This window comes from Xiphias gladius, chromosome 9 (assembly GCF_016859285.1).
Source record: "Xiphias gladius isolate SHS-SW01 ecotype Sanya breed wild chromosome 9, ASM1685928v1, whole genome shotgun sequence".
In the NCBI taxonomy this organism is placed as follows: domain Eukaryota; kingdom Metazoa; phylum Chordata; class Actinopteri; order Istiophoriformes; family Xiphiidae; genus Xiphias; species Xiphias gladius.
Window position 1 is genome coordinate 16,999,078 of NC_053408.1, and position 27,436 is coordinate 17,026,513.

Consider the following 27,436-nt stretch of genomic DNA (forward strand, 5'->3'; position numbering starts at 1 on the left):
TATCCATCTCCTGTTTTCTTCAGCAGCTGTCTCTTATTAGTTTCTAGAGCATTACATGCTTAATTAGTACATTAAAGTCAGGCTTTGTCACCTGATGCTAAAAAGTTAAGGGATAACTAACATTCATGTTTTTCCTGTTGCAACTTTTTAGTTCTGTCACATCACTGTTTATATTATCTCTAACAATCACTCCTACAGCCTTTAGCTGCTAAGGGAACAATCTTGCTTTCCTATAGCATGTCATATACAATTACACAATTATATACAAAAGTTATACACTTAGTTATACTTCACTTAGCAGTTGAGGATAATGGGTCTCGCTTAATCCTAAATTTTCCAAACCTAGTCCCAGATGTCCCAGATTCAAATTGGCAAACTTGCAGTCACTACCCACCTTCTGTATGCTTGTGACTGCAGACACCGTTATGTCTCAGAGAGCACTGTCCTACATGATCAAGCCATGACATGACATCATCTGCCAGAGTCAGCAATAAATGCCTTTGGAGTCAACTTTATGAGCCAACACAGCAGTTATTTTTCCTCATTACTGTAAAACTCATGACCCTTTACTCCACCTACAACACAGTGCCCAAAGCATACTGTTCATTCTAAATTAAATGGATCCATATCCATACCTGCAGAAATAATGTTGATATTGAACAATCCTGCAAATCTCCATATTATGATCGATGAAGATGTTTCTGAATGTGAAATTTTTAATGAGGCCAGCTGCATGGCTCTAGGGATGGCTGTCAGTTGGTTGGTCTGTCCAGCACTTTGGTCCTGACTGACATACTGTACCTCAAAAAAACTAAAGACATTCCATTAGCCTCAGCTGTACTTTGTGTTGGGTGCTAATTAGAAAAATTAGCATGCTAACATACTAAACTAAGAGGGTGAACATGGTACATATAATACCTGCTACACACCAGCATGTCAGCATTGTCTTTGTGAGCATGTTAGAAATCTTGATTTTAGCATTTAGCTCAAGAACTGTTGTGCCTAAGTACAACCGAAAAGAGCTGCTAGCATGGCCATAGACTTAGAACTGGTCTTTAAAATCTGATGAGAGATTGGCTCCAAAATCATCTGTGGCCCAGTGGCTCAGTCTGTGACACAAGTCACAGTCAGATTTTAAGATATGGAGTTTAGACTGCCAAAGGTTAACCCCCAAACACCCCAAAAATCTTTGCAGTAGTTCTTTGTGTTTTCATGAAGGGCTGGTTAAGGCCTTTTAACATTCTAGTGGCCTGCATCCTCAGCTTCTCTGCCTGCTAAAACCTTCTCACACTGATCTTTACGCCTTCCATATGGATCAACCAGGGCACAGAGTTCAGACTGTGTCTCATAAAACCAGCTCAGGCTTGAGGGATGAGGTTGAGGGACAGCTGTAGGGGGCTGACACTGGTCTCTAATGAGCTTCCGCCTGTTTGAAGTCCACAGCTGATATCTACACCTTGTTAGTCATCCCTACAGTGAGCACCAAAGCACACCAGAGCTAACAACAACATCTGACAATGGGAAAGAAAAAGCATTTTACTTATTTGCAGCATGTGTCGGTGTTTACCACACAAGCCAAAAGCAGCCTTTCAGATCTGGGGTGCGGTCCCACCATGTTTGTGTCGTTTTCTACTCAGCAACCAACTGCCAGGAAAAATGTCAAATGTTCTGTTGAAGATCAATGGGTACAGCAAGGCGCTTACACTGTCACTACATGGGGAGTGATTCCACATTGAGGGCCATCAGTGTAAAATATGTAAGCCCTTTGGGTAAAGCCATCCAACCAGTAACATATGAGTTGTTATATAGTCACTAGTGATGCTAATCTGCATGAAACTTCTCATCAAATCCCAAAACAGGCCTTTAAAGGTGCTGCGTGCAACATTTTTCTCTCCAAATTAAGACCACATTCTCCATAAATGTTGTTGCTTCCTGTCCTTTCTTGTTTCCCCTCCCCATTCCTGGCATTGCTCCATTAATGCAAGAGGAAGAAGAAGAGCTGATACAACAACATGCTTCAAATCCAAGGGAGATAAGTTAGGAAAACAGAGCAATAAAGGTCACAACAAAGGTTCTTATTGTGCTTTAAGAAGATTCTCCATCCATATTTGATGGTTATATTTGGTTACAGAAATTCTAGTCATATTTGTGCCACTAGAATGAATGCATCATTGAGGTATAAATCTTAAAATTCAACAAGAAGCCTCTTCGATCTACAATTCCGTGAGGATGTTGAATCACAATATAGCACAGAGCATTATTCCTGTGTAGCATAATGCCAGGAAACATATGTTACTGCGCTTCAGTGTCTATAAACCATATAGTAAAAAATGCACAGAGAAAGTAAAAGGCACTCCAGAAGTTTCGCTGACATTTTATTTTCTCCCTGGCTGTCTGAGCCCAGCTGCTGAAGTCCAGTGCTAAGATGTCACATAACCACACAACAATTTTCCTATGTGGGCGTACAGAGAGTGTAAATGGAAGAGTGAAGGGTGAGCGGTCACTTGGTAAAGAGCAGAAAAAGTCCCCCCAGTGTTTCAACATAGAAGAAAAGTCCCATTTCCTTGGACAGTTTTATGTTTTTTTTCTTCTTTTTGTTTTTCTAGAGAATGGCAAAATGGGTCGTGGGTTTTGACTTGGAAAGAGAGAGAGATTACTTCTTTTTGAGCTGCAGCATCCGAATAGCTCCTGTTTTTTGCTTATTCAGCAAACTGTACCCTGCAACTCAGCCTCCTTTCCAGCGTCATCACGCGCGCACGCACGCGCCCACTCACAGATACAGCGGCGCTAATCAGCAACTTTAAAACACACACACAAAAAAAACTAAACTAAACTAAACAAAAAAACATTCGTATTAGAAGCTGAAACTTTGGTACCACTCACCTCATGTTTTGAAAATTAACTGCCTATTTTGTCCTCAATTACAACCATGACACAAACTAGGCACAAATAAAGACCGCAAAGTAGACGCAGATGTTAGCTTATTTTTCGGTGTTTTGCTAACTTCCTTCTCCGGGGAAACTGCTATAGGCTAGAATCCCAGTGACATTCCTGTAGTGTCTTTATGAATAGCAAATTTATTGCCAAAAGCTGCTTCCACTTACTTATCAAGCACAAAATACAGGTCAAAAGCGCCCTGGCAGGAACTCTCCTCCTCCTCGTCGTCCTGCGGCTCCGGCTCGGATTTTGCGGATGGAGAAGAGAGCAAAAATAATCCGAACAAAACCAGAACAAGACGCATGTTCAACAAAAACCTCGCCATGATGTCTCCTCGTGAGAAAAAAAAACTTAATTCCTCTGTTGATAAAAAGAAAAAAAAAAACAACCAAAAGTATTATAGTGGCTTCTTACATCCCCGAGACAGTTGCAAAAATAAAGAGAAGCAGAGATGCAACAAAGACAAAAGAGAGGATGCAGGCGATGCTCACACGTCTCTTTTGTTTTGCGCTCAGTTTACAATCAGGACCACCCGCATCCCGGTCCGAGCGCCACTGCAGAGATGCTTTCGCTCAACGGGAATGATTTAAGACAAACAAAGCAATCAAAAAAAAGTTTCGTGATGGTTCAGAATCCACATGCAGTTGACAGGGGGGTGGGGGGAAGTTATAAAAACTTTGCAAAAACAAATCCAAAGAGAGAAAAGGATACAATGATGGAATGGGTGGTTCGTAAAAAAAAAAAAAAAAAAAAAAAAATGGATAAAAGTTTCCTGTCAAAGTGTCAAAACTGGTTAAAGTCTGACAAAGCCAAATGAAACTGGGTTATGCAGAGCAGTGTTGGCGTTGGAGGAACTGGGAGCCCAGGGGACAGACTTGGCTGAAATGGACCAGGTTTCATATTTCATCCCGAGGAGGAGAGAGAAAGAGGGAAAATGGGTCAGGATCCCATTTTGCGCCTCCCTCACGTGGCACACTGGCGCGTTTTGCAGGGAATCGGCGCAGTGCTGGAGGGGATGATCATTACAGGCGCCAGATGAACTTACTGTCACCGGTTAAACACTGCGCCTTTGTCACAATAGTCTTTTCACCTTAAACAAATGTATGTGTTTATCTAGTGTTTTATCATTTTGTCCTAATTAAGTTTGTTTGGGCTCACTTTGCTGCTGCTACCACTTAACTGCAGCAGCAGGGGCCAGGAAGAGCCACATCCTCTGTAATTACACTTTCTTAAAGCAGAGGCTGTAATGAGTGTGTAGCAGCATTCGATGAATGGCACATTTACAGGGTACAACAAACATACACCTACACACAATGATCAAACACATGGTGATCCACCGCTTCTAACCCACAGTGAAGTATAATATGTGCTGAAGTGAATAGGGCTTGAAGAGGTGTTTGACTAAAAAAATTCTGATTACTTTGTTTATTGAATAAAAACAAAAACAAACCCTATGGGAATCTAATCCATGATACACAGTGAAAATGTAGCTACAAATCACCTACTACACTCACAGAGAGTAAAACACACAGAGGACAGTGACTGTTTGTTGTTGGAACCACAAATATATCTTTGGCGAAATACCGATTTCGTTTGCCATACAGGATTTCTGTTTGGCAGTTTGTTGTGAAATTTCAGAATATGCACCATCATATCTGTATCTGCCTACAGTTACAAATCCTTAAGATTTTCATTAAATCAAACCCCATTTTTGATACTATTTATGGTTGGCATTTACAACAATAGCCATTTCATTTATTTACACTCTGTAATTGCTGCAATTGCTACTGTAATATAGTAATTTTGTTGTTAGTGGTGGACTCTGCCATTCCCACTCACAGGATTCAAGTTACCCGCACATGCACAGGGGACTCACGGGAAACAATGCAGGATGTAATCCAGTATTACTAATCTAATCTCAGTGATAGAAGCCTTACTATACCTAGCCACAGCCATGTCAGAGCTTTAGTGCAAACTTAGACATTTCCTACTGCTATGGCTTTAAATTAAAGTGTTCAACTTTGAAGTGAAACACGAAGCGGCTTTTATTGTAAAGCAGTCAAAGTAAATGCAATGTATTTTAAACTGAGGTTAGCGCTGACAGCGACTATTCATCAAAAACAAATCTCCAAAATAAGACGTGGTCATTTTTAGCATTTTTGACTGTGGACCACAATGGAACATGCCTGATTTGAACTTAAAATGACAGCTAAAATGACAACGACAAAGTGCTGGTTGGCAGCAGTGATACATTTCAGATTGTACGTTTTTTTGTATTATTTATTTTCTGTCCATTTGAACTGTAATCTGCTTTCCTGTCACTTCTGCACAAACCGAGCAAACAAACAGATTCCTAAGAAGTGAGCAGCAGCCAGACTTCTTCACACGGTGGATCTTGTTGTGCAGTTTTAAGCCTTAGACCCCCCCAGCCCCCAGCCGCCTCCACGTATACTCACAATGCCCTTTAACCCTTTGCCCCTGTTTAAAGTCTCAAAACTTGTAGATGTGTGCTGACTTATCCCTCACTAAAATGATCCCTCTTCATCCTTGCAGTTCACAAAGGAAAGTCCAGTGCTCCTCGGCCTCACAGCCACTAATATACTTTTACATCCATTTATGTACTCATACACAACACACTCATTAACATTCAAGCCACTGTATATAAACTGAAAAATAAAAACAGCCTGTCTTTAGAGTTCCTCAAGTGCTTCCTATAAACACATTCTTCACACAGACAGTGCTGTAGAGTGTTCTGGTCTTTTGTTTGTAATATTCGGTTAGTCACAAATATAACGTTTGCATTCTGTTACACTAGTGCCGTTGAATTATTTATTGCTATAAACTATAAATTGTTTGAAAAATTAAGAGAGAAGCCCAACAATAATCACATTTTTATGACAATGCCAAATGATTAAAAATAACCACATTTTTTTAACATACAAATTCATTATTTAAAGCAAATTTACATTTACAACAATGTGTTATTCAGACTCTATTTTAATCTTTGTTTTATTAAGCAGCATCCAGTCCCCTTCAGAAATAGCAAGTGAATTTATTTTGGGTAAAATTTGTGCTTCAATCCAGGAAATCTTATCCACCTAACTACCCCAACAGCACCACAGAAACAATATTTTTACTGAATTCACATAAAAATACAGACCAAATATGTGCACAATTGAGGTCAAGTCGGTAACCCAACTACATTTCACATGATGTTTATTTAATCAAATGAATCAAGGGATGTACTCTAGCACGAAATTACTCGTAATAAGATGAATGAAATTGAAAGATAATTTGCAACGAGTTATCTTCCAAGTATGCACAACAATAAAAATGGGTTTCTTATGTGTTTATTTATTTTATACTATGACCACATGGGAAGTCCTTGATAGATGTGAAAGAAATTATTCATAGTGGTTGTGTGGGCTGATCAACATGGCGCCATTATTCAGGACCTAAGACACTGAAACCACCAAAGCCGTCACCAGTCAAAGCTTTACATTTTTTTGCTGTCCTTGACATAATTGCCCTTAAACAGAGTGTAATCTTCAAATTGTAATGTCACTGACAAAAGAGAAGGTTTGAAAAGCTGCTTAATAGCCCCTAAACAGATTGTGCTTGTGGTACACTTCACTTTCAGTCTTGGTAAAATCTTCTGTGGCTTTTCTGTTGGATGATTCCGTTGGCACCATGACTTTGTCTATTGTGGTACAGATGAGTCTAATTTTTACTCCATTGTTGATTCATTAAAGCTCTGATTTAGCAGCGTTCTGAGGAGAAATGTTTTGTCATCTCTTTCCAGCTGTTGGTGTCGTAACTGACAGTTGTTTGCTTTGATACATTTGGTTCTATATCAAATTAAAAGGAACTGTTATCACTTCACTGTAGATGGGATTTGTGATAAATTCTTTTGTAATGGTAAAAATAAATTTTTTGTCTGATGCCTCCTCTGTAAAATATGACTAACACACACTTTGGTTTTGTATGTCTGTTGTCTTTTTTATTTTGTCTCACCACTGGAATTGATACAACCCAAGTAGATCCACATGGCATGATGTTCACTGCATAATGGACGTACAGCATTTCCCAATCACGATAAGGACATCAAATTATGATTTTCTTACCAGAGTATCATGTGGACTACTTTCCAGAGGTCCAAAATTCCAAAAAAATACAACGTAACAAAGGAATAGTAAACTTAGTTTGAAAGCATTTCTGTGTGTGTTTATTTATCTTGTTTCCTCTCATTTGCTCGACTTCCCAAAAGTATAATTTTTGAAAGTTGTTTTGATGTTGCAACTTATCCTTGTCACAGACTTATACAGTGGGGTCCAAAAGTCTGAGACCACTTTCCCATAAGGCGTCTTAGATTTGGAACCCCCTGTACATTCCCAATTCAAAAAAGAATCGCATCAGCTTTTCACCGCCATTCATTCTGAAAACCTTCAACAGCCAGTTGAACATTTGACAGAAATAAAAACTGCAAGTAAATCCTGTTCAACCTTTGCTCTACATTACAAACATGCTAAAAAGGCTTAGATCTTGAGGAAATGAATAACAGATTACACTTTGTACTTAACCTACATTCTTCACTTCTTAAATGAGTCTAGATCCTAAATCTTGAAACCATTTGGCTGCAAAACCAAAAGTGACTGTTGAAAAACCCAGTTCAGGATGTGGTTTCCTTCTGGCCTGCAAAGTGCTTATTGAAGATGCCCTTGGCTATCTCAAGGGCGGCATCAGCTGAGACGGGTATGTGAGGTGCGATGCCTGCTCCCTCCCATGCTGGCCCGGCGGCAGTGTCAGAGTGGACAGTGGGGATGTTGAGGAAGATGTCGGTCTCACCAACACGGAAGGTCATGGGTGGGTGGGAGGCCCCGGCGGTTGTCTCTCCAACTATCATAGCGCGGCCAAGCTTCTTCATGATGTAAACAAACTCTTCAGCAGCACCGGCAGTTGCTCCACTGGTCAGGATGATTAGGCTCTTCTTGGAGCCGTACCTTGTGCCTGAGGAAGAGGGTGAATTACAGGTAGAACAAGGTTAGAAAGGTTAGGTGGGCGAGGTAGAGAAGTTATATGTGGATAGCGAAAAGGGTTGCATTTGAGAAGGAGGATGGAAGAAAGTGGCTAGGTGTCATGGATGAAGGTATAGGTATGACTATGCAAGTTTATTATGAAAAGAAAAGGGTGCAGGGTGAGGGTATAACTGTGGTATAATTCCCAAACTAAATAAAAAAATACAGATACTTCTACATTCTTGTATTTGTCAAGCTGCAATAACTGATTTTTGGCCACTTGAGTGCAGCAGAAACATTCTGGAAACACAACAGACATATCACCTTTTAAGTTGATATGTCAAATTCTTAGCAAACATTTGCTAATTTACACTTAAGGCAGCTACTCTGTTAGCATTCACAGAGTTGTGTGACTGGTCACCTGGTGAATTTAAGTCCAAAATAACTGTCCTGTGTAGCTGTGTTTTTGGTCTAAACCAACTCCTGATCGAATTATCTGGCTCTTTAGCTGCTCATTGCTTGACTGTGTTCCCCAGCTAGTTGCTAACTTTGTTGTTAACGGGAATCACTGTATACAATCAGCATGACTTGATTTAAAAAAAAACATTACCAGTGAGATCAGACAAGGTGCGGAGCTCTGTGGTGGTGCCGGACGGTCTGTCATACAGCTTGTCCAGAACAATCTGCTTGTCGGCATCAAAGAAGTAAGAGCAAAAGCCTCCGATGGCTGTTGTTGGGCCACCAAGGTTGTTCCTGCAAATACAGTTACAGAACAATCATAGAAAGGCTAGACTCAGGATAAAATTGAAGGATCCTTTGTGAACTTTCATTTATGCAGGCATTGATGAAGCTATCTCATCTTGACTGGGGTGCCAGTTGTTTTAATGTAAGAAGTTACATTCAAATTAGTTTGTTGAGCAACCAAACAGCAAAATGATCCTGACAACGTTTTTCTTTTGTAGATTCAGTTTATCTTCTAGCACTCTTGGTGGTCCATAGTTTAAAATGATGCATAGGGTATAAATAGAAAAATTAAAATATAAATTTAGATATGGACTGATGAGCTTTAGCAGCTTTAGCAGATGATTTGTATTCCAAAATGGACACAACCAGCTTTGAATAAAAGCTCTGACTTGCACTTTGAACAAGATTACAAACCTGAGGTCGATGATCATGGCATCAGTGCTGACAACTTTGTTCCAGACATGCTCAACAATAATCTGGGCAATGGCCTTGACCTCCTCAAAGTCTCCGAACATGTCAAAACGCAGGTAGCCGATGTTGTTCTCGAATATGTCGGTTTGGAAGGAGACTTTGATCAGCTCAATGTACATCTCTGGAGAGTAATTCTGGCAAGAAAGACAAGCAGAAAATAGATATAAATCTGCATTGAGTTTCTGTCTGCTTTATATTTTTATCCAGAGTCAATACTAAAACAATATATCTACCAAATTTCCTCATACTAACTCCATTTTCTTTATACATTTTTATCCACTGAACTGCAAAATCATTTGTGGTAATTTGACTTTAAATCGTAAAAAATATTTCGACACTTCGATTGTTTGTCTAGCTCTAGGTACGCTTTGAACATTAGTGTAATTTTAAGCTCTTTAAGTGGATAAAAAATCTTCAAGGAACCCATTTGTGACTGAAAAACCTACAGTAAAATTAAAAACACATCTTTATTTTAACCATAAGAGCTGACAATGACAACTATTTTCACAACCAAAAACCAATAATCTTATGTACAAGGCTCTCACCATGGGGGGCAGGGCTGGGGTACTGCTGGTGGTCTTCAGGCTCTTGTCCCCGGAGAGGGTCTTCAGGTCAGCAGACAGCTTCACTTCCAGACTGTCCTTGGAGACAACCATGCTGTACTCACCGTTTTCCAGGAGTCCTTTCAACTTTTCTGCAACATTAGCCCCGATATCCTCAAAGGCATAATTGTCAGCAATCAGGGTCGCTGATGCCTCAATGATGGCTGGAACTTGGCCACGGAGGTTGACGATCTTGATTGCGGTAGCAAGCGCGTCTTCAGCGTTGACCTCCACATCAGGAGTCACACCCGCAACCTCCCAGGTAGAGCCAGTGATGGGATTGATGGACTTTGCAGTTGGCACGGTAATATAGAAGTCAGTGTCGCCCACTTTGATTTTATCCACTTTCACTGAGCCCCCAGCTGTCTTCTCGCCCACAATCGTGGCCCTCTTCAGGTTCTGGAGGCAGTAGGCAACATCCTCAGCAATGCCCTTGGTGTTTTTGCTGGTGAGGATAATGAGGGGTTTGGTAATGCCGTATCTTTCTCCCAGCAGTGTGGACAAAGAAAACAGCTTAGTGGTAGTGTTTGAGGGACGGTCATATATGCTGTCAATGTGGATCAGAGGCTCAGCTTGGGTGAAGTAAGACACAATGTATGGGATTCCTGAGATGTCCCCGCTGCCGGTGTAGCGCAAATCAAAGATCAGAGCTGATGTTGGCAGGATTTTATTCCAGACCAGATCTAGGAGCAGAGGGCCAACCTTGTCAGCGACCTCCTCCCCAAGGATGTGATCGATCCTCAGGTAGCCAATGTTGCCCTCCAGGATGTCGAGCTTGATGGAAGTCTGGAGGACGGCAATGAGCTGCTCAGGGGGCAAGGGGGGCATCTTCGGGGGAACCACAGGGACGTACTTTGGCTCATAGGAGACCTTCAGACGTGGGTCACTGACTGTCGTCTGGACTCCAGAGCTGAGGACATTAGCCAAGGATTCAGCGTCTGGGATGTTGAGAACCTCTGTGTTGCTGCTGGCTGCTTCAATTGCCTCCTTCATCCCCACCAGCTTCTCTGGTGAGCAGTAATTGTCCATGACGATTTTTGCCATATCGACAATGAGGCTGGGGGCAAACGAGGCATGAATAAAGAAAACATTTCCCAAAACTAGCAGAGATGCTACCAAAAAGAGAGCCCTCGCCATTTTTCGTCAGTTTAGTTTAGTCTAGTCGAGTAAATGGCAAGTGGCTGCTGAAGAGCCAAACCTCCTTCTCTGAAGAGGTTCTTTGTCAAATGGCACTGTTTTGGCTGCAAGGTTTCTGTTAACACACACATAAGAGGATTTACCCCACAATAAACCTCTAATCGTATTATCCTTAGTGCTTCTGTAAGGCAATAACAACTTAGCTAAGTAGGTGTAGTAACAAGAAAGTGTTGCCAAAGATATGAGTCTTAAATTTACACAAGGCATTTTGAACAACTATTTAAAGCTACCTGTATCAAATGAAGTAAGCTCTGTAAATGACAAATATCTAGAAAGGGAATAAGAAGGGTGAAAATATTTATCCTGCCCATCCTAAGGTAAGTCACTGTTTATTTATTTAGCCCCTTGGTGTCAGTAAATATAAGTAGGAGTCATAGATGTGTGGATTTTGTACCATTTTTTAAAAAATAAACGCACAAGAAAATGTTGAAATAAAGCATGTGATTACCATAAAATTCAACATAAACTGTGTTGCCGGCCCAATGATATCTCAGAGCTAAGGAATATTCTTTTAAATATCTGGAAAATAAATCCAAAATAATTCAGAACCACTCAATTCTTTATTGTTTAATAAATGGTATACATTTAACTGCAGTAGAGCGGCTCGGTTGGTTGTGGTTGTTTCCTTTCTGAAATGGTGTGGAAGTGAACAGCAAGATTCTGTTTCAGTTTGTTTGGCGCTTGCTCCCTCTGCTGGTTAAATTTTGTAGTTGAGGAACAGAAAAGCTGAGATATTCATTACAGCAGACTGAAAAACACAGTGCAAAGCAAAAGGGCAAACAATGACCCAAAAATAATAGGGATGCCACATGATAATCATAAAAAATACAGAAATTTAGCACATCAACATACATTTACATAAGGATCAAATCATGCATAAAGAACAGAACATTTACCACCTAAAGTATGGCATTTACAATGTAATGAAAGGAAATTGCACAGAAAATAATAAAACACAAGAGAAAAGGCGACTCTCTATACTATGAATAGAATATACAGGTGGGGGTTTATAAATGTATAAATAAAAAGTGAAATGTTTAGTTTACTTTAAGCAACACTAATTTTTTTGTGATTTATTATTAATTCGGAAGTTACAATACTTACTCATAGTACACTCTGACATTAGGCTATTGTAATGTTAAGCAGTTATCAGACATTACATCCCCTTTACTGTTTTAAATGCCATGGTAGATAGTAGATTTAAGGTTTGATCCTATCCACAGCTAATAAGTTCTCTACTGTAATGAGATGTATATTGAATCCATGCTCATTCACTGGAAGTCTTTCTGGATCAAGGCATCATCTTAGCACTTTAAATACAAAAGTAAGTTTCATAGTGGAGACAGCTGGCAGGTCTGGGGTTCAGGAGAGAGTTAGGAGGTAATATAAATGCAGATACTGCTTGTAGAGAACCAACATTTCATATCAAAGCTACCAATGGTTATACATTAATTACGAGGATTCCTTTTTTAGCATTACTGTATTCTTGGGAAAAAAGATATTCGCAGAAAAACTAGTCCATGCAATTGTTACTTCTAGGCTGGATTATTGCAACTCCGTATTATCAGGCTGTCCCAACAAATCTTTAAATACTCTCCAGCTGATCCAGAATGCTGCAGCGCGAGTACTGACAGGAACTAGGAAAAGAGATCATATATGTCCTGTGTTAGCTTCTCTGCATTGGCTCCCTGTAAAATCCAGAATAGAATTTAAAATCCTCCTCCTCACCTACAAAACCCTTAATGGTCAGGCACCATCATGTCATAAAGAGCTCATAAACCCTATTACCCAACTAGACAACTACGCACTCCCGGAACTCAGGCTTGCTTGTGGTTCCTAGAGTCTCCAAAAGTAGAATGGGAGGCAGAGCCTTCAGTTATCAGGCTCCTCTCCTGTGGAACCATCTTCCAGTTTGAGCCCGGAAGGCAGACACTCTCTCCACATTTAAGAGGAGGCTTAAACCCTTCCTTTTTGATAAAGCTTACAGTTAGGGCTGACTCAAGCTTGGCTTGAACCACCCCGTAGTTATGCTGCTATAGGCCTAGACTTCCCATGATGCACGAAGCTCCTGTCTCCTCCTCTTCCTCTACATCTGTATGCATTCATATGTCCTCAATGCGCGTTACTACCTTGTTCTCTCTCCTGTAGGTTTGGGCTTTCTTGTCTCTGTCATCTCTCTTCCTGTCACTTTCTGAAGGTATTTCTGCCCCTGGTGCTGCAGAGTCTGGATCTGTGAGTGCAAACCACCCACTGACCCCAAGATCCTGCTCAAAATCCACTGCTTCAATTATTATGATTATCATTACTATTATTAAATTTAGTTTTATTAGTATTTTTATTCACCGTATCATTAAAAATATGAGTTTTATTATTAGTCTCATTATTGTTATACATTTTTATGTTGTACCTGTACTGTGCTATGCCCCCCCCCCTCTCTTTCTCTCTCAACCCAGGCGGCCGAGGCAGACGGCCACCCACCATGAGCTGGGTTTTGTTCAAGGTTTCTACCTGTTAAAAGGGAGTTTTTCTTTGCCGCTGTTACCAAATGCTTCCTCATGGGGGAATGTTGGGTCTTTGTAAATATAACCATAGAGAGTACAGTCTAGACCTGCTCTTTATTAAAAGTGACCCGAGATAACCTCTGTTCTGATTTGGCGCTATATAATTAAAATTTAATTGAATTGAATTCAAACAGTACATATTCTGTGACTGTAAATCTCTAAACCAAAACCAGAGAAACTAAATTCTTCTTGTGCATGACAGCTGTGACAACCAGACCTCTGCAGTTAAATTTCAGGAAAAGTAGCTCAGGGATACATTACAGCCTTTAAATGAAGGATAAATTGGCAAAAATGTTATTCAATTATTAAATATATTTACAGGACCAGAATGATTTATATTCTGTGGCTATGGTCAGTGGATCACATGACTGGTTTATATGTGAAATTGACTAGAAGGCCCCTAACATCTTAAAAAGTGGACTTTTTTGGGTTGAAGTGGTGGCTAAACACAAGACAAATGAAGTAATCATTTTTAAAGGAAATGAGAATACAAAATGAGGAGCTATTTCTCTTGCTCTCTCTTCATCAGCTTTGCTGCGATAAGTCTCTGTGCTACATGAAGGGCATCACTTGCCTGGGCAATAACATGAGGCTCAATCCCTGAAACACTCCATACTTTCCCAGTGATGGCACTGAAAACAACCTGATTAGGGATGGAAGCGTACAGGACACTGTCCCCGATTTGGTAGGTTCCACTTGACAGAGACCCTCCAATTGTTGGCTCTCCAATGATTGTGGCCCTATTTTGGTCCTTCATAGTGCGGGTGAACACTTCAGCTGCTGACCCGGTCATATGACTGGTGAGGATGTAGACGTCCTTGGTGGACCCATACCTTTGACCCCCAACTTGAGGCAATGTCATGACCTCTGTCATGGTCGTTGTGGTGCGGTCGAAGACTGTGTAAAGATGCCGCAAAGGTTCAGCATCAAAGAAATAGGTGCACAGAAGGGGAATGGCTGTCGAATAACCACCAGTGTTGTACCTCATGTCAATTATGACGGCATCTGTGTTTACTATCTTGCTCCATACTAATTTTATTAGCTGTGGGCCAATGGCTTTTAACACCTTTATGTCTGCCATCATGTCAAATCTTAGATAGCCGACATTACCTGGCAGAAGCTCAATTTTAAACAAAGCATCAATTATATATCCCACTTCTTCTGCTGTAGGGATCTTTGCAACATCATGAAGTGGCTCAGGCTCGATGTCGCAATGGAAGACATGGAGGCGGTGATCGCCTGAAGCCTCTTGGAGGTCTGCTGTTAACTGAGATGCCAAAGATTCAAAGTCAACCACTGACCGGTACAGTCCCTCAGCCCATTTGCTCAACAGCACCTTGCTGACCTTTAGGGCAACTTCATGGATTGCATAGTGTTTTTCTAGCAGTGCCCCAGTTCCCTCCATTACGGACCTGAGCCCTTGATGAAAATCTGCAATTTCATTTACGTGTTCCACAGCTTCCTCAGCTAGCACAATGGCATCAGGGACCACACCACCTCCCAGCCAGCATTCCCCATTGTTATCTATAAAGTTTATGAAAGGGACAGTGATGGCAAGGTCTGTCCACTGTATTTGAAACGTTTTTGATTGCATTAGGGTACCAGATGTTATTTCCCCAATGACTGTACCACGATGTAGAGACTGTATCAGGTAAGCAAACTCTTCACCGACGCTTGCTGTGTAGTAGCTGGTCAACACGTAAACCCCACGTTTGGAGCCATAGGTAGGTCCTGTAATTTGGGGAAGAGAGTCATATGCTGTTGTCGTGTTCTGAATTCGGTCATATATTGTGAAAAAGTGATGCTTCTGGGAAATGTCCTGCAGATAAGACAGTATAAGAGCTAGAGAGGTAGAGCATCCACCAGTGTTATAGCGTAGATCAATAATCAGATTATTAGTGTCTTTAAGGGGCTCCCACACCTTTTTAGCCATGACCTCTTCCATTTTAGTCAGTGCAGATGACTGAACAAACTTGTCAAAACGGAGATATCCAGTATTGCGTGGGAGAATTTTCACTTTAAATGTTGTATCAACCAGTGCTTTTAATAATTCTGGATCATCAGGAACTTTGTAAAGCTCGGAATCCTCCTCTACAGTGGCCACATTGTCTTGTATGTATTTGATGATCAGTCGTGGATCTTCGGACACAGTCTGGAGTTCCTGGTTGAGTCTGACTGCAAGATCCTCCTCAGATACAACCGAGAATAAGTCTGTAGATTGCAGATGTTGAAGAAGAGCTGGAACTCTGTCAGCGAAAGCATACAACCTCTCGATTATGTCACAGATACTCTTTACCACTTTTGGAATGGCTCTCCTTACAGCCAGAAGGGACTTTGCTTTTGTGACAGCTTCCTTTGCGACGACGTTGACTGTTGGGGAAACGCCACTTACTTCCCAGCTCTGGCCTGTGATTGGACTGACAGATCTGGCCACGGGAACTGTTATGTAGAAGTCTGATCCTCCAATCCTAATCTTTTGGACTTTTACCGACCCACCAGCAGTCCTTTCTCCAACTATGCTGGCCCTCTTTAAGTTTTTTAGTGTATATGCCACTGCCTCAGCAGCCCCCATGGTACGCTTACTGGTCAAAATAATAACGTCTTTCTTCTTTCCATAGCTTGCTCCCTTTATTGATGGCATGGTCCAGAGCTCCCTGGTTGTATTTGAGGGCCTGTCATACACAGTGTCAATATGAATAAGGGGCTCAGGGTCCGAGAAATAGGAGATTATAAAGGGAACTCCAGATAAGTGTCCAGCAGTGTTGTACCTCAGGTCAAAAATCAGTGAGGATGTGTGAGCAACTTTGTCCCAGACGTTGTCCCTCAGCAGGGAGCCAAGCTTTGCTGTTGTTTCTTCCCCGATGATCCGATCTATTCGCAAATAGCCAACGTTGTTTTCCAGGATATCCAGCTTTACAGAGTTCCTCACCAGCCGGATTAGTTGTTCTATTGGGAGAGATGGCAGCATTGGTGGCATCACAGGGACGAAATTGGGCTCGTATGACACAGTCAACCGTGGATCGTTCAGTGCCCCTTGTACTCCGGCTGTTAACACTGCTGCCAAGGTCTTCCTATCTGAAATCTGCAGGATTTCTCCGCTGTTGATTGCTTGTTGGATGGCCTCCTGCATCCCAATCAGGTTCTCAGGGAAGCAGTAGTTTTCCAGCAGAATCTTGGCCATTTCTAACACCAGGGCTGGCTGGAATGATGAGTTGGCAGAAGGGGTACAAAGGAGAAGCATCAATAGCAGTGCCGGTGTGTGTTGCGCCATCACCATTGTCTTCATCATTACTCACAGAAAGAGAACTACTCTGTCTTCCCTTTCACTGGGGTGTGTCAGTTGATTTTTCTGTGTCGAAGGATGGTGGTTTTTGTAGGAGGGAACGTTGTCATTGTGATAGGTTTTTTTTGGACAACAACCAGATAAGAGGCATAACATAAGAGGCTTTTGTTCCCAATAAACCTTTAATCGTATTATCTGTGGTGCATCAGCCAGCAGACAATCGCAGACAGAATAAAAAATGGTAAAGGGGAGATGCAGTTTCTTATCTTTTCTGATACAAAAAAAATAAAGGTTTGGGTTCTTACTTTAATTTTGCAAAGTATGTAGTGTAACTGACTAATACTTAAAATAACACTGTAGTGTTATTTGGGCTTGAATTACATCCTGCATCATTTGCTGACTTCCCCATATGTTATAATATACCACCGCAAATTTCTTTTTAGAAACAAAACTTGGGCAATGGACAGGTAAAAAATGTGTTGAAGGTGGGCAGATGGATGCAAAAGCCTGATCACAAACTCTCAAGCCCTTTCCCCCTCCCTCTCACACTCTCCCTTGTCTGTTATGAAAGCTTATGGTGGTGTATTTTGGTGCCATTGGTAGCTTTACAGGTCATGTCTGGGTCGCTCCATTGGTGACATGATTACATAGTTTGTGGACACGTGGCAAAGCCTTCTTAAAACACACGCAGGATCAGAATGGGGGAAAAACACAACCACACTCTGGATATAGGAACTGAAAGCTGATTGGAAAGTTTTTATCTGGACTGAATACTGAATTCCTTGCTTACTTCCCACTTTCTACTGCCTTGCTTTATGATATTGTTTTTCCTGGTTAGTTTTTTGTACTTTTTAATGAAAAGTGACATATTTTCATTTGGTGAATAGTGTAAAATGGAAAGTGTCCCTCTGAATAACATATAATTGCAAGTGCCAAGCTGACATTTTTTAACCCTTTGATTTAATTCAAACTATGTTTGTTGAAGAATTAGATCTGTATGTTGAACTTGAACCTGACATGTACAATTACTTCAGTGCAGAACCCCATAAGACCCTGATCCAGACATTTTTGCAGCTCCGCATTATGCAGCTGGACGTCATCTCCTTCCAAATGCTAGACGGTGCTCAGCTAATCTTAACGTCTTAACTTTTAATACCGCCTCATGCATTACATAACACAATCCCCTCTCTGCCAGTGCTAATCAAGACCTCTGGAACACTGAATTCTGTCATACTTTGTCCTCATACTTCCAGTATAAGAACAGCAAGGAAATCCCTAAATACTGACTTGCTTAAAATACAAATGCAACCAAAAAAGTATGTGTGAAATTTAAATTGTACAAATATTCTCTTAAGACAAGACAGCTCTGAAGGCTTTAAAAATCTCATTGGTTAAATTACAAGGCTGTAGACAGAGTCAAAGAACAGATATATACGAAGTAGCTACCGCAGTAAGCAAATTAGCCTGCTTAAATTCATGAAAACCATGCTCATGAATTAATAAATACTTCATTGACAAGAGTAAACAACAGGCAGCTGTTTTAAGCAAAAAAAAAACCTAAAAATGTACTGTACCCCGCCTGCTTAGCACCAAACGACAGACAGGGACAGTTAGCAACTAGCTGGAGAACATGGTGGAGCATTTAGCAGCTAAAGAGACACATATTTCCCTTAGGAGTTGATGGAAAGAAAAACAGACCTAAAAGAAGAATGAATATTGAACTTACATTTATCAACATACTGTGTGTCAATGCTGGGTTTGCAACCTGCTGTGCTGCCCCCGAGTGGCCCAATTAAGTATTTAATTACTGCAGGATTAAGGTTTAATACATTTTCCTGATTATTTTTGACCATCTGCAAAAACAAAACAACAACAATAACAACGGACAATCCAGACATTTAATATGGCTCTGCTGTTACACGCTGTTGATGACTACTGGAGAAACATCTGATGAGACAAGGCCAATTATTTTCTTGGCACGCCAAAGACATTCAAGTGGGTTTGCTTCCCTTGTTATTTGTGTTGTTTCGCGGCAAGAGCAATTTTGCATTACCAATGAAGAACGTGTGTGCAAGTTATACTGTACATGAACATATCTCCAGCTCTGATAAGGATGTGGTCCTGACTTCAAATATTTACACAGCCAACACTGTGCATTAAGATGAAAAAGACTTGGACTGACCGGTCAGTTTGTTTTACTTATATTTTAGACAAAGATTCAAAAGATATGATCTATGTACATGTTGTTTCCCTCATGTGATAAATCTGGCTTCTAAATGGTTTAACTGTGATTCGACTGTCCTTTAACACGAACAACAGCACTTACAATCTTACATGTTCCTGTCAAATGAGGAAAGTTACAGACAAGCAGAATTTAGGTAAATACAGGGGTTGCTGTGTGTCTTGGATGGTGTGAATAAAATACTGCTCCCGCAGAAAACACTCATGACTTTTCAACATCACAAAGTGTACATTACAGTAACAAAAAATATCTTAGTCCACATGATTCAACATTGTATGATGTGAAACGCCAAAAATAACAGTCACAAAGTTAAAGCAACAGCACAAAATGAACTCCTTGCTCCTCATGGTATTATAATTTTAAGTGCTACTATACAACAGTTCACTTGCCACTTTCAGCATTTCCCCAGGCACATGAATTTTAGAGAACTGTGCAGGAAAGATGGAGGTTGCTATGCCCCTTGTGAGTGGATCTCATTTTAAGTGCACTTTACTGTTTTCTATCCATGGTTGTTACCATTTGGGTTCACAATTACAATAGGTTAGTACAGAAGCCGTGTGTTTTCTTTTTTAACACTTTTCTTTAGGCAGTAAATGATATTCTGGAATTTATTGTATAGAGTAACACCTCAACGGGCAGTCTATCGTTTGGGACTGGACAACTTTGAAATGGATGGTGAGCACTGCGCCACATGCAGGTAGGAGTCCATGCAAAAAAGTTAAGATTTATTAATAGTCCTACACACCCACACCGGTGTTTTCAGTTATTCTGGTGAATTCGGTCTCTGCTCAGCAGTTAGCAGCATAGCTCCAACCGGCCCAGTGGTTGGGGTGAGTGGAGCTATGCTGGGAACCATCTGGAGTCATCAAACTCCATGGGATCAAATTAAGTGAAAACACTTGTGTGTAAGACATTAAACTTAATAGTATTATGGAAAAGAGGCAAAAAATAAATCAAAGTGATGTCAACAAAGAAAACCCACGGTCTCACAGCAACTTATTTCCATCTCTCCTACTACAGATCAGTGTCTGAAGAAGAAGAAATCCACGCTTCCCTTAACCACTTGACAGTGTCCAGTCACTGCTGAGAGGATATAATGATGTACAGCTGTTTTCACTATCATCTAATGAGGAGTAGGACACAATTATAACTTAGTGCAGGATTCAGTCCTCCCAAGGCTACTTTTTTTATTTATTTGTAAAAAGAAAAAAAGAGTGTGCTTAAAATGTGACGCTGATTCTAACGATAGGCTGGTGTGAGATGTATTAACTTAACTTCCACCTTCCCTGATTTATTGGGCTAATAAATCTGTTCCACAACTGTCTGTTTGTTGTTGTAACTATGACGACAAAGGTCCTCTAACTGTAAGGAAGTCCTTATTTGAACCCAAACCACAAACTTTTCCTAAACCTAACAATGCCAATACCATGACGAGGAAAGTCTGGTACACCTGTCACTGGTATGGCTCCTATGGGTTGTATCCGAGGGCAGGTACAAACGACCTTTATGGTCGTTTAAGTTGGAAGACTTGCTGCGAATAATCATTAAGTTAAAAAATGTTTCATGTGCATCCAGTGTCCATTTACACATTGTGGTTTGTCTGATCTGTAAGATCTGTAAGACTTTAAGTGATACCAAAACGTTATGAAATGCAGTAAACGCAGGATGAGCTGTATAGATGATATGAGTAAGAACAATTAAATTTCATTTTCGTGACACAGAATATTCCCAACATTTTTATTTAGTCATTTCAGGGTTAGAAAGCCTCAAAACCAAAATGTAGACATCATGAGACCTATGGTACAGTAACAACTCTCCACTTTAAGATAGATGGATTGGGTTATATTAGGGTCAGCAGAGGGAGGCAGATTTTATTAAAGATTTGGCAGACTTAGGATAATATTCCTTAAAATAATTTGGGCCTCATATAGATGAATACAGACCTTGCAGTCATGACCACTGTAGAAGTTTGCTACTGCCGCCCTGCATGCATATACTGACCTTTACATAAGCGGAACCTTCTGTATAAGTTAGATCTTTGAATGGATGCACCTTCCCGGTAATTATTTGTTTGTGGTGCTAGATCGGAGTCATAGAATTCCAATGTTGAATACCCAAAGGTAAAAATGTAGCACACACTCAAAGCATGAGGACAAAGCGGACTGATCTCAATTTCACCACTTTATTCTGGCCATGTCAACAAACATGCTAGCGTTTCGGACTTGAGGCCTTCATCAGAGTATGGAATTAATAATGGAATTTATACAGGAGTTGGCAGGTGATTGGATTAAAGGGTCGCGTGGACTTCCTAAGGAAATCTTTTCTTGATGATATGACAATGACTAAAACAGGTGGAATGGTAAATCCCATACAATTTAAAAGTTCTAACTGAGGTAACAGGTTCTGTGATATACATTCTATGTTTCCATATTTTGAAACTTGTTCACAGGAAGGTTTTGAAGCTGAAATCGTTGGGTTCAGCAGGTGAGGGTCAATGATACCTGGCTGAAACATGAGCATGTTTGTTGGCATGGCCGGAATAAAGTGGTGAAACTACGATTAGTCATCCTAGTCCTGAAGCTCTGAGTGTGTGCTCCCTTTGTAGAGTACCTTCTGTACAAGTCTGTGTGGCAGTAATTTGCAGACTGCTACAAAATATATATTAATATAAAAAAATTACACTTACAGTAGTAATATACAGATTTACATTATATCTAACATAGGATTAGCAGATGAACAGCTGTGATCCTATTAATGCCAACTGATCAATTTATTTGTTTTAAAAACTTTGTACTACTAATAGATCTGCTTAAGATTATTAACAATATATTTTTTAAACATTGTTTTCCGTTTTACATTATTTACTACAAAAAAAGTTAGTTTTAAAGTTGAAACATATTAAGCCGAGACTTTGCAGGAGCAAGCTTTTTTATACATACAGCAAGTATTAAATATATACAATGTAAAACTGTCTGTTTCCTTTGGTTTTCTGCTACGTACTGTTACCATGTGAAATGCTATAAAAAGACATCATTTTAGCAAAGGTCAAAGTCTCTAAATAGGATCCATTTCAGCACTGGCACATACACTACAAAAAAGACAGAGAGGTATAATTGACCTGTTGACAGTTCTTCTATTAGAATGTAAGACAGTTCACTTTTTTTCGATTCAGGACTACTTGCTAACAATATATTTAAAGGAACAACATAAACTGTAAATGCTACATAGCATTACACCAATCAGCCACAACAATAGAACCAGTTACCACTTTTGATAAATACAGTGGGGACCACTTTCCCATTAGAGTATACACACACACACACACATATATATATATATTTATGTATATATTATACAGTGCCATGAAAAAGTTTGGGCACCCCTGGTTAATATTTCTCTTACTGTGAATAGTTAAGTGAGTAAAAGATGACCTGATTTCCGAAAGGCATGAAGTTTTTTATTTCCATCATTTACAGTTTCAAAATAAGAAAAAATGAAAAGGGCCTGAATCAAAAGTTTTGGAACCCTGCATGGTCAGTACCTAGTAACACCCCCTTTGGTAAGTATCACAGCTTGTAAAGGCTTTTTATAGCAGCTAAGTGTCTTTCAGGTCTTGTTTGAGGGATTTCTGCCCATTCTTCCTTGCAAAAAGCTTCTAGTTCTGTGAGATTCTTGGGCCGTCTTGCATGCACCGCTCTTTTGAGGTCTATCCACAGATGATCGATGATATTTAGGTCGGGGGACTGTAAGGGCCATCGCAAAACCTTTAGCTTGCACCTCTTGAGGTAGTCCACTGAGGATTTTGAGGTGGGTTCAGGTTCATTACTCTGCTGTTGTTATCCTCTTTTCAGCTTCTTACAGACGGTGTGATGCTTCCAGAATTTGTTTATATTTAAGTGAATCCATTCTTCCCTTTACCAGTGAAATGTTCCCAGTGCCTGGCTGCAACACAAGCCCAAAGCATGATAGGTCCACCCCTGTTCTTAATAGTTAGAGAGGTGTTCTTTTCATGAAATTCTGTACCCTTTTTCTCCAAGCATAACTTTGCTCACTGCAGCCAAAAAGTTATATTTAAGTCCATCAGTCCATAGGATTTGTTTTCAAAATGCATCAGGCTTGTTTAGATGTTCTTTTACAAACTTCTGATGCTGGATTTTATGGCAGGGACATAGGAAAGATTTTCTTCCAATGACTTTTCCATGAAGGTCATATTTGTGCAGGTGTTGCAGCACAGTAGAAACGTGCACCAGATTTGTAGGCAGCAACTCAGAGGAGCCTATGGCTGCTGATTGTTGGGCTGAGGTTTGAGGAGGCCGAATACTTATAAAGCTTTGAAATTTGCATCACTTGGCCTTTCCTAATGATTATTGTGAACAAGCCATAGCCCTAAAAAGCTAATTAAGGTCTGAGACCTTGGTAAAATTATCTGAGAACTCAAATCTCATGGGGTGCCAAAACCTTTGTATGGTGGTCCTTTCCTTTTTTTTACACTCTAAAATTGTACAAAAACAAAATAATACAATAATCTTGTTAAAATGTTGAAAGAATATGTAATCTTTAACTTGATGCCTTTTGGAGATCAGTTAATATTGTACTCACTTAACTATTCACAGTAACAGACATTTTGACCACCACTTTGGTCCAGACTGAAATATGTCAACAATTACAGGATGAATTGTGATGATGCTTTGTACAGACATTCGTGGCCCTCAGAGAATGAAGCCTACCTACTTTGGTGATTCCTGGAGTTCATTTAGCGCCATAATGAGGTTGACATTTAAAAAAAAAAAAATCTCTTCAACTTTTGGATGACTTAATGTGAATTTTAATAACTTTGTCTTTTCATCTAGCACTTCTTTTGATTCAGCATTTTGGTTTATGACCAAATAACTGCAAAACTTAGAAAAACTTATAACATTCTCATCGGCCTCAGCTGTACTTTGTATTTGGTGCTAGCAAATGTTAGGAAACTAACACACCAATATAAGGTGGTGAACATGATAAACATTATACCTGCTAAACATCAGCAAGTTAGCATTGCCATTGTGAGCATGTTAGCATGCTGATGTTAGCATTTAGCTGAAAGCACTGTTGCATCTAAGCACAGCCTCACAGAGCTGCTAGTATGGCTGTAGACTCTGGGTATTGTTATAAAATATCACAGATGTAACTTATGCTATCGCATAGGAAGAAGTATTTTACAAAGACAATGTTTAGGCAGCAGGACGCATCAATGTTTCTTCTTTGATCTGGGCTTCTTCTCTTCGACTGGACCAATGGTGAGCATGGTGGTTGTTATACAACCTTTTTAGCTCTGAACATCAGACTGACTTGAATAAAATGCAGCTTTAGAACCATTACAATCACCTGTGCTTCCACCAAAGCAAACTGACCCTCTCCAACTACCTGCAGCCACACTCTGCCACTTTCATCTCCTCATACAGGTATCTTATAGTGAGACGTCCATTCTCCTGATACATGACCGTGATGGGGTCCAGTTTGATGGGGACGCAGCATGCCATGTTGGCCTTCTTGGGGTCCCTGATGTTGATCAGTGTCTGGATGAGGGCATGTTTGGACGGGGTCATTTCATCCGTCAGCGGGTGGTAACACAGACCTCGACATTCAAAGGCATCATATTCTGGAGGCGCCACAATCCAGCTGTCCCAGCCAATGTCCTTAAAGTTGACCTTGAGTGAGGTCCGCCGGCAGTATTCCCTCTCTGCCTTTCTTTTGTTTCTCCGTGGATGCTGGGCTTCTGGGATCTCATTTGGAAGTTGCTCTCCTCTGTTCCAGTCAGCACCCGAGTGTAAGATGGTTTCTTCTTCATGGAGGATCATCTCTCTTAGTTCCTTCCTTGTCTCCCTCCTCCTGTTACCCAGGTCATCTGAGAAGACTATTAAAGCTGCTGAAGTGTTATCTCCAAGAGACATGCTCATATTTAAACAGCCTGCTCCTTCCTCTCCACTGTCAGAAGCCCCACAGTCCTTCCGATCCACCACTACATCAAAAACAGTTGCTCCATTGCCTGACTTGATCCAGCTCTGAATAGCTGTGGTCACATCAAACGTCGTCCACATGCTCTGCAAGCCTGTCACCTCTTTGCCAACCAGTAATTGGGTTGTGGATGTCAAATCACTGTGATCCACCTCATAGACTTTGACGGTGGCCTTGACACGGTGGGAGGTCACCCTTGACCTGGCATGCAGGAAGAAGAAGAGCTGTAGTTCAGCTGTGGTAATCTTTTCATGGTTGGGGATGCTGATGTTGAACTGCAGTCTGTGTTTTGACTTTGTGCCATTTGTCAAAGAGAAAGTGATACCTGTTGGAGAGACACATAAAGGTGAGAGGGTTTATCTGAAACAGCAGATTTGAGATTCAGATTTGAGATTTGCATGACATGACATGGGGTTCCATACATTAAAGTCATAGTGAACTTAAAATTAATTTTTTTCTATGAAATCACTATTTACAGTATATCCTGGGTCTTTGCTTTGGCTAGATTCCATCCTTTCTATATATGGTCAAAAGTGTAGTTACCAAAAAGGAGAAATGTAAGCTTTATTTATTTTTCTGCCATGATGGTGATTTTTTGGTTCAACCTGATGATAGTACTGTAATTGGATTTGTCCAAAGTGTTGACTCACCTTTTACTCAGCTAACTCAGATAGCACTAGCTAGACCCCCTCTTTTCTATAAGGAAGGACAAAAACAGCACTGAGTCTGCAGGAGCTGCAAAGCAGATGTTGACACGAACCAAAAGTAACCTCTAATGGGTATCTGTGCTTATGTTAGCAAACTAAGCTAACTAGCTTTCACTTTCCATGTGGAAGCTAGTCAGCCTGGCTTGCTAGCTTCAACTTTTGGAGTGTAATACAAACTTAACATCATGATGGGTTATGCCTTTGTAAGGGACAGATTTCTTAAATCGCTAACACTACATTACCAAAGTGAAAAAGTGGAAAAACCATCTTATATCAGTGTTTGTGGGCTATACAGGGCTATGACATGCTCCAATTGGTAGCTGTCCACGGAAATTGAAAGCGTGTCCCCTACACACTGGGCATTGAATGACACTGGCCATCGAATGAAACTCCAGGCCTGAAACTTACACACTGTTTTCAAAATGTACAAAAAACATTTTCATTTTAGTTTTATTTTATCACACAGAAAGTGGGGAGAATTCAAAGTTTAGTTCAACTTTAGCAGAAGTGAGTCACTATTTGGCCATTTGTAGGAAATATTCAAGAATTTAGTCTTTGGAAGAAGTAATTAGGCTATCATGCTGTAGTGCCAGTATTCAATGAAAGAAATGCTCCGGGATACTTAAAAACAGTGTTTCCCAGCCCTTGTTGGTTCGTTCCAACAAGGGGTCACAAAATAAATCTGAAGGTCTGCAAGTTGATTAACAGGAGAGAAACCTGAAAAAACATATTTCTGCTACACAAATTCTTTAATTAATATTTTTTAACATGTTCCTTCTAATTTTTTAAGATCTCCAGGCCTGTAAAAATATAAAAAATAAAAAGATGACAAGCCAAAAAGGTTTAGAACCACTACTGTACATTTTTATATGATATGAATTACCCGGAAATATCTCCCTCTCATCAACTAGACAGAAAATTATCTTACTTCCCTCTTGACAAGTTAAACACTGCATATGTACCTTGGACAGTGAAACTTCGTATAACATCAGACTGAGGGATTGCTGAGCTGTCCGAGGCGTACTTGTGGTAGAGCTCCATCATGAACTGTGGAGGGTAGATCTTGCTGTGCTCCTGAGGAACATCTGACAGGTTGAGTTTCCTCAAAAATCCCTCCTTCATGGTTCCCAGGACGTTCTCCATCCTCAAGTCCATATCTTCCTCATCCAGAAGGTCCTCCTCTGAGAGATGAGCATAGAATCCCTCTTGGTCCTTGCTTTGGATGTCATTATTGAGAGGTTTACAGGTACAGGAGCCAGTAGAAACCACCAGACTCAAACACACCTGCAACAGAAATGCTCTGGAGCTCAGCATTTTGAAATTATATCCTTTCTAAGCCACTGAGCTTGCACACAGTTTACCTTCTTTCAGACTTGAAAACAGACTTTGCGGTGGCAAGGTTTGAAAATGGAGATCCCCCATGCAAGGACCAAAGTCATGGTGTCCGCTCCCATGCTCCCAGAGTAAACAGGGGGACTTGTGTCAACCAAAATAGTAGCTCGGCCATGCTTATCACTGTCATTGATGCCTTCTTTTAGGCTATGTTATCATTAGAGGGCTGGCTGCTAATGAAGACTCTGTAAACACTTGACAGGGATAATGAGGGAGGCAATGGAAACTGTGAGGTTACTGACAAGCAGACATTTCCATAAAATGCCTTTTCCCAGCTTGAGGGTGAAA

The 27,436-nt window shown here is 40.5% G+C and overlaps 4 protein-coding genes across 6 annotated transcripts in view; all 4 read right to left on the reverse strand.

Moving 5' to 3' along the window:
- Positions 1-3,611, reverse strand: part of antxr1c (ANTXR cell adhesion molecule 1c) — a 41,137-nt gene extending 37,526 nt beyond the window's left edge. The window contains exons 1-2 of one of the 2 annotated variants that reach the window (XM_040135662.1): positions 3,431-3,611; positions 3,105-3,297 (exon numbers count right to left, since the gene is read on the reverse strand). In XM_040135662.1, coding sequence (XP_039991596.1) covers positions 3,105-3,262 — 158 coding nt within the window. In that variant the 5' untranslated portion in view covers positions 3,263-3,297; positions 3,431-3,611. Of the gene's footprint in view, positions 1-3,104 lie in introns of both variants that reach the window. The other variant, XM_040135660.1, reaches the window with a different exon arrangement.
- Positions 3,612-7,606: 3,995 nt separating this feature from the next.
- rbp3 (retinol binding protein 3) lies at positions 7,607-10,906 on the reverse strand. The gene is made up of 4 exons (XM_040135965.1): positions 9,713-10,906; positions 9,111-9,301; positions 8,563-8,705; positions 7,607-7,944 (listed from the first exon to the last, which is right to left on the reverse strand). Exons 1-4 carry the CDS (start codon positions 10,904-10,906, stop codon positions 7,607-7,609), a joined length of 1,866 nt encoding a protein of 621 aa, XP_039991899.1.
- A 3,123-nt stretch (positions 10,907-14,029) lies between these two features.
- On the reverse strand, positions 14,030-16,798 carry LOC120794712 (retinol-binding protein 3-like). The gene has a single exon (XM_040135966.1). It carries the CDS (start codon positions 16,796-16,798, stop codon positions 14,030-14,032), a length of 2,769 nt encoding a protein of 922 aa, XP_039991900.1.
- A 5,683-nt stretch (positions 16,799-22,481) lies between these two features.
- On the reverse strand, positions 22,482-27,235 carry gdf2 (growth differentiation factor 2). Of its 2 annotated transcripts, XM_040134491.1 has the most exons (3): positions 27,118-27,235; positions 26,719-27,040; positions 22,482-25,374 (listed from the first exon to the last, which is right to left on the reverse strand). In XM_040134491.1, the coding sequence occupies exons 2-3, from the start codon at positions 26,909-26,911 to the stop codon at positions 24,455-24,457; spliced, it is 1,113 nt and encodes a 370-aa protein (XP_039990425.1). In that variant the 5' UTR covers positions 26,912-27,040; positions 27,118-27,235; the 3' UTR covers positions 22,482-24,454. The 2 variants fall into 2 exon arrangements, with proteins under 2 accessions (XP_039990425.1, XP_039990424.1); XM_040134490.1 differs by having other exon boundaries at positions 26,719-27,235.
- Positions 27,236-27,436: the final 201 nt, after the last annotated feature.